The sequence below is a fragment of the Musa acuminata genome, chromosome BXJ3-9, assembly GCF_036884655.1.
Source record: "Musa acuminata AAA Group cultivar baxijiao chromosome BXJ3-9, Cavendish_Baxijiao_AAA, whole genome shotgun sequence".
NCBI classification, from domain to species: Eukaryota; Viridiplantae; Streptophyta; class Magnoliopsida; order Zingiberales; family Musaceae; genus Musa; species Musa acuminata.
The window spans coordinates 10,216,916-10,230,238 of NC_088357.1; the positions used below are offsets into that span (position 1 = coordinate 10,216,916).

At 43.6% G+C, this 13,323-nt stretch overlaps 1 protein-coding gene across 1 annotated transcript in view; it reads right to left on the bottom strand.

Moving 5' to 3' along the window:
• Positions 1-13,323, bottom strand: part of LOC135649154 (separase-like) — a 32,707-nt gene continuing 19,384 nt past the window's right edge. The window contains exons 21-27 of the mRNA XM_065167271.1: positions 4,484-4,539; positions 4,156-4,385; positions 3,816-4,062; positions 3,188-3,581; positions 2,393-2,632; positions 886-973; positions 1-766 (exon numbers count right to left, since the gene is read on the bottom strand). Coding sequence (XP_065023343.1) covers positions 246-766; positions 886-973; positions 2,393-2,632; positions 3,188-3,581; positions 3,816-4,062; positions 4,156-4,385; positions 4,484-4,539 — 1,776 coding nt within the window. The 3' untranslated portion in view covers positions 1-245. The remainder of the gene's footprint in view (positions 767-885; positions 974-2,392; positions 2,633-3,187; positions 3,582-3,815; positions 4,063-4,155; positions 4,386-4,483; positions 4,540-13,323) is intronic.

Genomic DNA, 13,323 nt, shown 5'->3' on the forward strand with positions numbered 1-13,323 from the left:
TAGCACCTTCTATACAATTCAATGCAATATGCTACAATTATCGTAACATGCTTTAAGTATACAAGGGTATGTAAAATTTGAGTGTGCTAGGGTGCATACGCAGGAGTCTTTTTTTTGTCTCAGTGCCGAAACCAAGGCGACTGCTTAAGTTGATACGGCTTGAGACATACAATGCAGCATCCAAATGGCTAGGCTTGCCTGGAATATTCCTTCATGTACAAGGGCGATATTGCTCGGAGACCACTTCATGATGGTGATTTCTTCCATATAACTGTTGGTACTCCATAACAAACAGGAGATGCTCCAATCAGCATAGGGAGTTTGCATGAATCTCGTGCTTGGCTCATGAATGACGCAATCCTGTTTCTCCTGCAACCCCGGTTGCTGCCATCAGATAAATTACGCAACTTTCCATCGGACACTTTCCTTCTAGTCTTGACAGAGGTCAAAGTGACATCGTCGTCCATGCTCATGCAACTAAACTGTTGCACTAACTGACCATCCCTAGTGGAATTGCTAAGGGCAACTAATTCTTCGTGCAACCATGACTTAAGCAATGCCTTTCCGAACCGGTCAATATCCTTGTCTGTCACATCCCAAAGGTTCGCAATGACAGAAGGCGAACCAGCAAACAAATAGGAGAGAGGAGCACCTTGAGGAGCATAACACCCTCTATGCAGAAGTGAACCGCTGCTACAACCCATAAGAAGAGTGGCTGCACAATGATGCAATTTCTGAACTTCTTTTTCTGGAATATACTGGGTACCTGCATAAAAGAAGTTTTCAGGAATTAAGTCATTAAAGTATCCACCCCAAAAAGCTGGGGACCTGAAGGACTGTTATTGTAGTAATAGTAGTCATTGATGTAGTCTCAAATCAACATACCACTTCCATGACCAAAGTAAAGGAACAGATCATGATTTTGCAAAGCAATAATTAGCTCTTTAGTATCAGGAAGGTTTCCAGCTTTCCCCTGTAGCAAATTTATATGACAAAATTCTTGGATTACCAAACATAAAAAATCATGTAGACAAAGTACAACATGATAAATGATTGATCCAATACATGAGAGACCATAAGAAGTTTAATGATATTTTGGCCTGAACTTTATCGTTGGTCAAAAGAACAAACACAATGCAGCGGAAAAAAGGCTCCAAACCAACAAAACAAATCCATATCTGGAAGAAGTAAATTATGTTTTACATGTAATCTAAGTTCCACAATCATTCTAGACACAACTTAATTGAGTGCCAATTAAGCAATCCCTATTCATTTTGCTGCATCTACAAGCAATTATTTTATATGAAAAAAATCAAAATATCTACATGTTTACTTCCACTCATTAAAAAAAGATGCCAAAAAAATTTAATTCAGCCACATGTATGTCTTTTGCATTCAACATAACCAAATCAAACCATTGTAGTCACTAGAGCATAACACCAATGATATGGACATCGAGGCTATCAACTTCCTTGTGCAGCTCAACTGAGCCTCAAACAGCAAAAAATTGGCTGATTGCACAACATGGGTGAATTTCACTCCATTGCACTAGAACACAGTTTTTGTAATCAGGGTATGAAACATCAATATGACCTAAACATGAAAAACTTGTTTCAATGCCAGTGCATATGGAGTTGTTCTGGCCTCAATTCCAATGTCACAAAGGTCTTATGGATCTTCGAAGGAAAGAGGCTCAATTTTACTGATCTTCTTTATTGCATAATTTATTCTATACTTCATTAGAACAGAAATCCTTTTACAATTAGGATTTGTATTTTTTTTCTATAAAAAGAAGGCCAAGCCCAAGTTTTACGATTAAATTTTCATATATATAGTATCATTTTTTTCTCCCTATTCAAGTATTCATGCCTCTTCTCTCCTCTGTTTTTTTATGTGTGGGGACTAGAGCGAAGTCAGTAGGCATCAGAACGAATATTTGAAACTTGTGGAGAGGTTTTTTTATGGTGTTTTTATGCCTCTTCTTTCCCACAGTGAGCATATTTTACATTGTGGTGAGATCAATGAGTTGACACAGATCAGGAACTTCTGTGAAACTAGCATAGCCATCGCCAAGAAGAGGGTTAGTTACCAACAGTGTGAATTTGATGTTCCAGAAATGATATGCATAACAGTTAATTGTAAGAATGCATAACTATGCCACATGGATTTAAAATTTGATATAAATAATGTTTCCCAAAAGAAAAGGACAAAAAACAAATGTTTATGGCTCCCTAGAATATCAAATATAGTGACAAAAATCTGTCAAGATTACTGGAAAATAGAAAATCTTTTCTATTTTTCTTTGCAGTGCAAGGTAGGGCTCAGTAGGCATTAGTTAAATTTCTGAATGAACATGTGAAATCAAAAATAGAATAAGATTTGATCAGATTACCTCCAACTCTTGGTTTCTGAACCATTGCTCAAACTCCAATTGTGTATCATTGAGATCTCCACTAGGGTTTAACAAGTAGTAAGCATTTAAAGGGTCAACAGCAGGAATGATGGTGCCAAATCCGCTGTCTCTTTTGTGATGGGAACAGCTTTTGTCAAGTGTTAAAAAGATACTGCTTACGGATGGCATGCGATAAACTTCCTGACTCCTCAATATTGGTAGGTTTTCCCATGGCAGCATCTGCAATCATTTGTCAAGTGCCATCCAGCTTAAATTATTAAAAACAAAAACTGTCATTGATAAAAGAATAAGTTTATGAAGTCATACAACGAAGTGGAGTCATGTAAAAGTTTGCTGATGGATACTACAAAAGGTGCATCAATTGTGAAACAAATAAAGTTCATGGACACTTTTAATTAGTAAAATGTACAAGTTAAAAACAAGTATAAGAAATGCTGTTATTGCAATATTTGACGATGTTGCACAGGTTTGTATCCAGCTTTTACTGGTTTAATGAACAACCTGTTGCTGAAAGTTCCAAGAGTGCTAAAAAAAGAAGCATTCCTTTTGGACAGTATCACAAACATGTCCTTTGAAGATATAAGAGGTGCTTAATCTGCAGCTCTATTCTGAAGCATTTTAACCAGTAAACAGTATTTTATAGGGATAGGGCTCATGCTCAGGAGACAGCACAGAATTGAGCTTTCAAGATTGAAACTAGACAAGGGTCGATGCAAGAGAACATTAACTCACAAATCTCTTATGTAAGAAACAATTTTTATTTAGATGAGTCACCTGAACATCTGAATCCAGTACTATAATTACTGGCTCTCTTGCAACTTGTTCTGCATATTCAGCTAATGCTTCTTTTATTAAATCATGAATGAACTCAGTTGCAAGTCCTGTCTGTGCAACAGCAGAGAAAGCCCTAAACCTTTCCTCCCCGCAGCATGCACCCCGACCAAAATATCCCTTGTATAATAATAACTGATTGATGCACGATTCTGCATCAGCTACAGACTTCGCACCACCAATGATAGCACTGATGAGAGTATAATTTATTTCAAATCTGCCTTCAGATTTCAGAACACTGATTAATTTGTGAACCAATTTCTCAACACGGTCTGGGACTGAACGCTCACCCAAAAGCAAACAACCCCAGGGTCCCAACCATGAAATTTCCATGCTTCTGTATTAAAACATTTGTAGCAATCAGTTTCGTATAAACAATAACTATTTGGGGTGCAAAGTGTCAATGATGCAAGAAGCTTCCATGATATTATATAATTTAGTCACGCAAATAGTAAGAATTATGCTCATACTATTGCAAAAAAAAAAACACAAGGTGCAAGATAGAGATCAACAATAAAAGAAATGAAACAAATAAAAGGAGTAATTAAGAATAACTTATTCATAGTCTTACTTCAGCAATTTGTTTAGGCGGTTGTTAAGCATGGTTCTTTGAGACCACCAGCTAGCATTTTTCATCTGTACATCAGCTGCTGCAAAGGTCGTATTAGATAGTAATAAAAAGTTCTCTTCCAATAGCTGTTTATAAGATGGCAATATACAGTCTATAACAGTGTAACCCCAAGGGCAATGCCAGTGCTTGATAGATCCTGTGTCGGCATCACTGAATTTTTGGTCAGAAATATCTTCAAGTTCAACTTCTGATGAAAGGTAAAACAGAAATACTTCAGTTATATTTTCTTTTCTGGTAAGAAGTTAACATCTAATATTTTGTACATAAAGAACTAAATTACCTTCCTGAAGGAGATTCACAGGTAGTAACATAACAACTGGTTGGCTGTTAGCAAGCAGTCTTGATAGAAGTATCCAAGCCGGAAAAAAAGAAGGTAGAAGTAGCATTTCACCAATGAGGTTTGCATAATCACTTCCGAGCATACTTAAACAGATGATTGGGATAGTAGGGAGACACTTGAAGAAGCCAGTTACATGTTCTTCAAGATCTTCAAGTTTTTCTGGAACAAACCTACAACCAAAACAGGGATAGAAAAAGAAATATGATGTTGTAACCATGTTAGTGTTGACATGAGTTAAAGAACAGTTTGCTGGTTAAAACATTTAAACCTGAAGAATTTGGATGCATCAGCAGTGTTCTCTGTCATGCTAGCATTAGGAAAGACCTGAAAGACGAATGAGATTTCTAGTTAAACAAAAAAGAAATTTTTCTCCAAGCTGAAGAATTGATTTACTTGTACAAAAAGCTGTGAAAGGGACAAGTTAATGTCATCCTCACAATTTGATAATACCTAAAAAGTTAAGGAACCAAGATAAATGCATTCAGTAGACAGATACACCAGTAAACCATAGAGTAAAGTTCTTAAAAACTCAAGGCACATTGAAAGTACCTCTTGGAACCTAGATGCAAAGCGACACAATTTATTGAAGTATAAATGAAATATAACCAACATTAAATATTTGTAATAGCCAAAATATATATTTTGGTTCATTAGCCCAAAGATCACATAGTTATAATTGTGAAATATAATAATTTTGTGCAAAAAATAAGCAGGAAGGAAGCTTAAGAGACCATAAAACTGGTAATAAAGGAGAAATAACAAATAAAGAAATAAATACAAATATGAGGCAACAAGTTGAGATTTAAGCCCACATGATCAGTTTCTATTTCCCTTCCAATAGAGGGAAATTTTCTCTTGTGGTTGTTTTTTCATCTGTCCTCAAGAAGTTCAAAATGTACTCCTTACCCATAAAACCAATACAATCGCTTGTACCACAGAGATGTCATAGCAAATAATGAAAAGATAACTAAATATTGCAAAGGTGCACTAGGCCTTTTGATAAAAAAAAATCAGATAAGATGCATGCCTTAATAAAACTGGTGAGCCTCATGAAAGCAAGGCCCAAAAAATGTGCTTTAGTGAGACATTTGCCATTGATCCAACCATTCCACCAGATTACCTGTTCATGTACAAGCTGTAACAACCGCTGCATGAAAAATGGCTCCTCCATCCCACCCCTTGTGGACTGTTATTTATCACAAAATATCAAGGTGAAAACTTCTAATCAAATTACAAGCATTTGCACTACTTATTTTAATAATCCTCTTGTTTGACACCTCTACTATGGCCTTTCTTAATAATTGTATTGAATCAACCACTTCCATCACTGTGATCTCTATTGATATGAGTAGACTTTCACTTCAACTGCTGATGACAATAAAAACATCCTGAAAGAGCACCGTTGTGTCACGAACGGTCGTCGCGCACCCGCAACAACTCCGTTCAACGAACCGTTCGTCGCTCACACCTGCATGTACAGCTGCTTGGCAGCATGTTTTCTCTTGGTTTTGGGTCATTTTGCTTGTAAATATGTAAGTTCGAACAAGCTGTAGCGTTGCAAAGCGACCGCTCACCGAACCGAGCAAAACAGCCCCAAAACAGCTCCATTTTCGCGTGCCGCGGGAGGTGAGCGGAGAACTGCCTCCGCTCACCAAAATGTCAGCCATCTCAGACCCCAGGAACCCCCCGGGTGGCACAGGGCTGGATGGGGCTTCGGTTATATACCGGGCGTTGAGATCTCTTTCGCAAGTTCGCACGTGACCTTTACGGGAACTTGTCTTTGCGCCCGGGACCAGGTGAGCGGCTGTTTGTGCGCTTGCAGCTGTTCGTTCATCCTTGAAAGCCTTGTTTTTCTCCCTCTCCCTCTTTTCTCTTGTGCACACAAGGTGTTCGTCGAATTGCTTGTAAAGCTTCCCTTTTCGCGAGACTTCGGGACTTGTCCGTTGCTCGTTCTTTCGAACTAACTTCTTTCTCTTTTACAGGTCCTTCGGGACCTGCGAGAGGTTACAAAGTGGGCTGATCCTTGCGGAGCAACATCGCAAGGGCGAAGCGCGACTTAGGCAACGCAAGCTAAGTTCGCGTCTTTGCCACAAGGGTAACTCGCGACTTAGGCAACGCAAGCTAAGTTCGCATCTTTGGCCGCAAGGGTGCCTCACGCCTTAGGCAATTCCAGCTAAGGTCGTGACATTGTGGTATCAGAGCGGGCAAGCTCTTCGATCGAACAGCGAACGAACTTCGCAACTTCCCCATGGCAAAGCATCGTGGCGAATCAAGCAAGACGAGGCAAGCCGAACCCTTGCCCCAAGCAACCGCAGGTGGGCTGCATGTGCACACTCGCTCTCATGCTGTTGGAGCCGCTCACGAGGAGCACGGCAGCGAACAGGATGAGCGAGAAGTTGGCAACTCTCCGCGAGCGGAGGAAGCGCAATCTGGTGCGCTAACTGGGAAAAAGAGTCATAAGGAGAGACTCACGACGGCGGAAACCTGCCTGGATGTTTTGGAAGCGACCATGGAGGAACTCTACCATGGCCAACAAAGACTTGTTGGGGTAGAGAGCTCGCAAGAGGAAGCGGAGTCCAGGATCGACAAGGTCGAGGCCCTAGTCGACCGACTGTCTGATGACACCAAAGACTCCGTGCAACACTTACAGGATGTTGTGGCGGAACTTACTGCAATGGTGGCCATGCTCACAAGAACACTAAATGCGAGAGGAGGCAACACCCGCGTTGCACCGCCACAAAATTTGAGGGCACCTGAGCCTCATGGATATGGAGGGGCCAGAGATGCCAAGGAGCTCGAGAACTTTCTGTTCGACATGGAGCAATACTTCCGAGCTACGAGGCCCGATTCTGAAGATACCAAAGTTTCTATAACAACAATGTATCTGAACGGAGATGCGAAACTTTGGTGGCGAACGCGGTGGGAAAAGATCCAACAAGGTCGGTGTCGAGTCGACACATGGGAGGACTTGAAGCGGGAGTTGAGAACTCAGTTCCTACCGGAGAACATAGAGTTCGTCGCAAGGAGGAAGTTGAGACAACTCCGCCAAAGCACCATCATCCGAGACTATGTGAAACAGTTTTCTGCACTAATGCTGGACATACAGGACATGTCCGAGAAGGACAAATTGTTCAGCTTCCTCGATGGTTTGAAACCATAGGCTCAACAGGAGCTGAATCGAAGGAATGTTACCGATGTGGTCGGGGCAATTGCTGCTGTAGAAAGGCTCACCGACTTTGTTTCCTCTGAAGACCCAGCAAGAAGGAAACAATCTTCAGGCAATCGCCCTCCAAAACATTCTCGAGGGAAGGAGCTCGGGGGCGAACAAAAGAAGAACTCCCACAAAGGGCCGAACCCAAAAGGCAAGGCCTCCAAACCTGGAGGATGCTTCTTGTGCGGAGGACCGCACATGGTAAGGGAGTGCCCACAGAAACAGGCACTCAATGCTTTGACGGCTTCCATCCACCCTCCCCGATCGGACAAGGGCAAAGCTGTTGCTCTTAGTTCGAGCAGTTCAGAATCCAGCAGCGACGACGAGGAGTCGCAAGGACCCCGAATGGGAGCAATGCAGTTGTTGAACGCTATGCGGGGTCAAGTGGGGGAGAACATGAAGACGAAGACACAAAAAGCAGGAAGTAGTGAGCTGATGTATGTGGACATCAAGCTAAATGGTCAAACGACCCGTGCAATGGTGGATACGGGCGCTACCCACAACTTCATAGCTGATCGCGAAGCACAACGACTTGGGTTGACCTTGGAGAAGAGCCCAAGCCGAATGAAAGTGGTGAACTCGGAGGCCAGGCGAATCTCCGGGTTGGCGAAGGGAGTTCCCATCAAAATCGGGACTTGGAGCGGAAACACCAACATGATGGCCGTGCCACTGAACGACTTCCAAGTGATTCTTGGAATGGAGTTTATGCACGCGGCGAAGTTGGTGCCGATGTCGTTCTTGAACTCCCTATGTATAATGGGAGGCGATGACCCCTGCGTGGTTCCCGTCTCTCGAAGAGGAACCGAGGAGCCCTAACACATTTCGGCATTACAATTGAAGAAAGGGGTGCGAAAAGGCGAACTGACATTCGTGGCTGCTATGAAGCTAGAGCCACTCAACGAGGAGGCCATTCAAGAACCTGCTGTGGTGGCGAACGTCCTGAAGGAGTTCAAAGACATTATGCCACCCGAGTTGCCGAAGACTCTTCCACCACGCAGAGGCGTGGATCACAGTATCGAGCTGGAGCCAGGAGTGAAGCCTCCAGCGAGACCACCCTACCGCATGTCCCCGCCAGAGTTGGCAGAACTCAGGAAGCAGTTAGGTGAACTGCTAAGCGGTGGTCTCATCCGCAGCTCTAAAGCACCTTTCGGAGCTCCAGTTCTCTTCCAGAAGAAACAAGATGGGAGCCTCCGATTATGCGTCGACTACAGAGCCCTCAACAAAGTAACAGCGAAGAACAAGTATCCCATCCCGCTCATCGCGGACTTGTTCGATCAATTGGGCAAGGCAAAGTATTTCTCAAAACTCGACTTTCGGTCGGGGTATTGGCAGGTGCGCATTGCTGAAGGCGACGAAGTAAAGACTACCTGTGTGACCAGATATGGAGCGTTTGAGTTCTTGGTGATGCCTTTCGGCTTAACCAACGCTCCGGCCACATTTTGTACTCTCATGAACCAGCTATTCAAAGAGTATTTGGATAAGTTCGTGGTCGTCTACTTGGACGATATCGTCGTCTACAGCCAAACGCTCGAGGAGCACGTCAAGCACCTTCGGACGATTTTCAAGATTCTCAGGGAGAACACTTTATTCGTAAAAAGGGAGAAATGCTACTTTACTCAAACTGAGATCCTATTCTTGGGGCATCGAATCGGTGATGGCTCCATTCGGATGGATAAGTCGAAGGTGCAAGCAGTTGCGGAATGGCGAACTCCAAAGAAGGTGCCAGAGTTGAGATCCTTCCTTGGTTTCGTCAACTACTATCAACGCTTCATTGCGGGATACTCGAAGCGGGCAACCCCACTGACGGAGTTGCTGAAGAAGGAGCAGCCTTGGAAGTGGTCTGACAAATGTGAGATAGCATTCCAAGATCTGAAGGCTGCTGTTCTAGAAGAACCAGTACTCAAATTGCCAAACTATGGAGAGCCCTTTGAAGTCCATACAGATGCTTCGGACTTCGCTATTAGGGGAGTACTCATGCAGGAAGGTCATCCGGTGGCCTACGAGAGCCGCAAACTCAACGAGACCGAGAGGCGGTACCCAGTGCATGAGAAGGAGATGACAGCAGTGATCCACTGTCTACGAGTTTGGCGACACTTCCTCCTCGGGTCGCGATTTGTGCTGAGAACAGACAACATCGCCCTGAGCTATTTCCAAACTCAGAAGAAGCTCTCCCCAAAGCAGACACGGTTGCAGGACTTCCTGGCTGAATTTGATATGGCAATGGAGTACAAGCCTGGGAAGGCGAATGTCGTGGCCGATGCGCTGAGTCGGAAAGTGGAATGCGTGAATGCTGCACAACTGGAGGGAAGAGGCCAAGCAAGCCAGTTACACTCCAACATCCTTTCCCGAATCAAGGATGGGCTGTATAGTGATCCCCAGGCAGTTATCCTGATGCAGCTCATCAAAGAAGGCAAGGCACGACGATTTTGGGTCCAGGAGGGACTTGTCTACACAAAAGAGAATAGGGTTTATGTTCCCCGAGTGGACAATTTAAGGCGTGAACTTTTAAAAGAGTGTCACGATTCCCTTTGGGCTGGACACCCAGGTATTCACAAAACGTTGGCTCTCGTGGAGAGGGCCTTCTACTGGCCGAAGATGGGGATTGATGTGGAGGAATATGTTCGAACATGCCTTACTTGCCAACAAGACAAGGTGGAGCAGCGGAAGCCGGTGGGACTTTTGGAGCCGTTGCCCGTACCAGAAAGGTCGTGGGAGAGCATTTCCTTATACTTCATATCAAGCTTACCGCCTGTAGGGGGACTTGGATCGATACTCGTGGTGGTCGATCAATTTTCGAAGTATGCAACTTTCATCGCTGCACCCCTACACTGTTCAGCAGAGGAGGCGGCCAGGCTGATGATGAAGGATGTAGTGAAGTATTGGGGAGTCCCGTACAATATCATTAGTGATCGAGACGCTCGGTTCCTGGGACGATTCTGGACCGAGCTATTCAAATTGTTGGGGTCAAAGTTATACTTCTCTACAAGCCTCCACCCCCAGACGGATGGTCAGACTGAAAGAATAAACTCGCTCTTGGAGCAATATCTCCGGCACTACGTGAGTGCCAATCAACGAGATTGGGTGAAGCTGTTGGACATTGCCCAATTCTCCTACAACTTGCAGCGGAGCTCTGCATCCAACAAGAGCCCCTTCGAGATTATCACAGGACAACAACCGTCGACTCCGCACACCATGGCAATTGGGTACACTGGGAGTAGTCCATCAACCTATCATTTCGCAAAGGAGTGGCATCGAAATGCAGATATTGCGCGGGCTTACTTGGAGAAGGCTGCAAAACGGATGAAGAAGTGGGCAGACTTGGGAAGGCGACCACAAGAGTTCAAAGTTGGCGATTTGGTGTTGGTAAAGCTCCAACCAGCATCACTCCAATTCTTCAGGAACAGAGTCCACAAAGGATTGGTGCGTAAGTATGAAGGGCCCTTCCCAATTATCAGCAGGGTAGGCAATGTTTCTTACAAGTTGCAGCTGCCGGCGTGGTTCAAAATTCACAACGTTCTTCACGCCAGCAACCTAAAAGCCTACCACTCGGATCCGCAAGATGCTTCCCGAAGTGTTCCAACTCGGCTACCTCCCATCATAGCCTCCTATGAGAAGCGAGTGGAAACCATTTTGGTGGATCGCAAGATAAAGCTACCCAACGGAGCTGAGCAAACAGAGTACTTGGTGAAGTGGCGAAAGCTTCCCCGAACTGAAGCCAGTTGGGAGCCTGAAGACGCCCTGCGACATGAAGAAGTCATCAACAACTACCAACAAGCGTCGACGAGGGCGTCGACAGTTTAAGTGGGGGAGAATGTCACGAACGGTCATCGCGCACCCGCAACAACTCCATTCAACGAACCGTTCGTCGCTCACACCTGCATGTACAACTGCTTGGCAGCATGTTTTCTCTTGGTTTTGGGTCATTTTGCTTGTAAATATGTAAGTTCGAACAAGCTGCAGCATTGCAAAGCGACCGCTCACCGAACCGAGCAAAACAGCCCCAAAACAGCTCCGTTTTCGCGTGCCGCGGGAGGTGAGCGGAGAACTGCCTCCGCTCACCAAAATGTCAGTCATCTTAGACCCCAGGAACCCCCCGGGTGGCACAGGGCTGGATGGGGCTTCGGTTATATACCGGGCGTTGAGATCTCTTTCGCAAGTTCGCACGTGACCTTTACGGGAACTTGTCTTTACGCCCGGTACCAGGTGAGCGACTGTTTGTGGGCTTGCAGCTGTTCGTTCATCCTGAAAGCCTTGTTTTTCTCCCTCTCCCTCTTTTCTCTTGTGCACACAAGGTGTTCGTTGAATTGCTTGTAAAGCTTCCCTTTTCGTGAGACTTCGGGACTTGTCCGTTGCTCGTTCTTTCAAACTAACTTCTTTCTCTTTTACAGGTCCTTCGGAACCTGCGAGAGGTTACAAAGTGGGCTGATCCTTGCGGAGCAAGATCGCAAGGGCGAAGCGCGATTTAGGCAACGCAAGCTAAGTTCGCGTCTTTGCCACAAGGGTAACTCGCGACTTAGGCAACGCAAGCTAAGTTCGCGTCTTTGGCCGCAAGGGTGCCTCACGCCTTAGGCAATTCCAGCTAAGGTCGTGACAGTTAGGTGCATTGGTAGTTGGAGATTGAGAAAGCATTCCACATAATCCTAAGTCCGTAGGGACTTAGGAATATGTGTCAAAAGGTTCTTAACAGAAAACTTGTCCTCCATCTACATACACTTGTGTTCCTTTTCTGATAATAAAAGCTTCGCTCCATTCTAAGGACCTCAACCCTCCTCTAGACTAATCCTCATTTAACAATACTTGAGGCAAGGACTTACCTTGCAAAGATCACCCTTTTTGGAAAAAGTATTCTTAGTCTTGCCTTGCTGTTAAATTTGTGAACATCATCTTCCATTTTATAAAAAAATCATAGTGGACTTCTGTCATTCCCACGAAAATCAGATTAGGGACTATTATGTAATCCAAATTCAAAAAGATATAATGATTATTCCTATCATGATTAGGGACTATTATGTAATCCAAATTCAAAAAGATATAATGATTATTCCTATCACAGAAACTCCTTAACTGTGATTAGAAATGAACTGGCTCCAATATATTTTTCTCATCTTCTCTTCATGTCATTTCAGTATAAGCTTGCCTGATAAGCAAGATGCAAGGTCAGCTTTGTTGCTGCCTCATTCTAATCTTTGTCTCGTCGTTAGCTTTTGGTTTCCAACTTATGCTTCTGTTAAAAGACTACCATGTCCCCCTTTTCATAAAATTAGATAAACAGTAAACCCCACAAATCCAAACTTGGTTATACCTTTCTGACAATTTTTGACAAACATGAGTATATCATCAAACTGGTGAGGAGTCATGTCCATTCACAATCAGATTAAATTTGACCTCAAAAGCACTTAAAAAGATTTAATGAAAGAGTTGCTGGCTGTTCTATCCAACAGGGCCCCTGGTCCTTGTTGCTTTGCATACATTGATTTTTTATTTTTATTTTGCTTTACAAGATCAATAATAACCTCTCTTTGCATCCAACTTGCTTACAAATGGTTTCTTTACAATTTTGCATATCTTATTGTTCAGTGTTGCGACTAACAAATGGTTCACCAATACGAGGAGAAGACTCCAAGAAATGAAGTGAGAAATTATTTAACAACTAAGATACCTTTATTGCAATAGATCAGAAAACACACAAGCATGCCCCTTGAATTTACAGAGAACTCAAATATAGGAGTTGTGAAAGAAAAGAAAGTAACATTAAAATTAGACTTTGTAGACTCCATAATGTAGATACAAGAATTAACTGCAAAAACCAGCTTGATAATCACCCAGAAGAAAAAGAATAGTCTATCTCATTCTGCATAGAAGTTGGGTTGAGGACTTTAAGTCTTCCTTCCAATAAT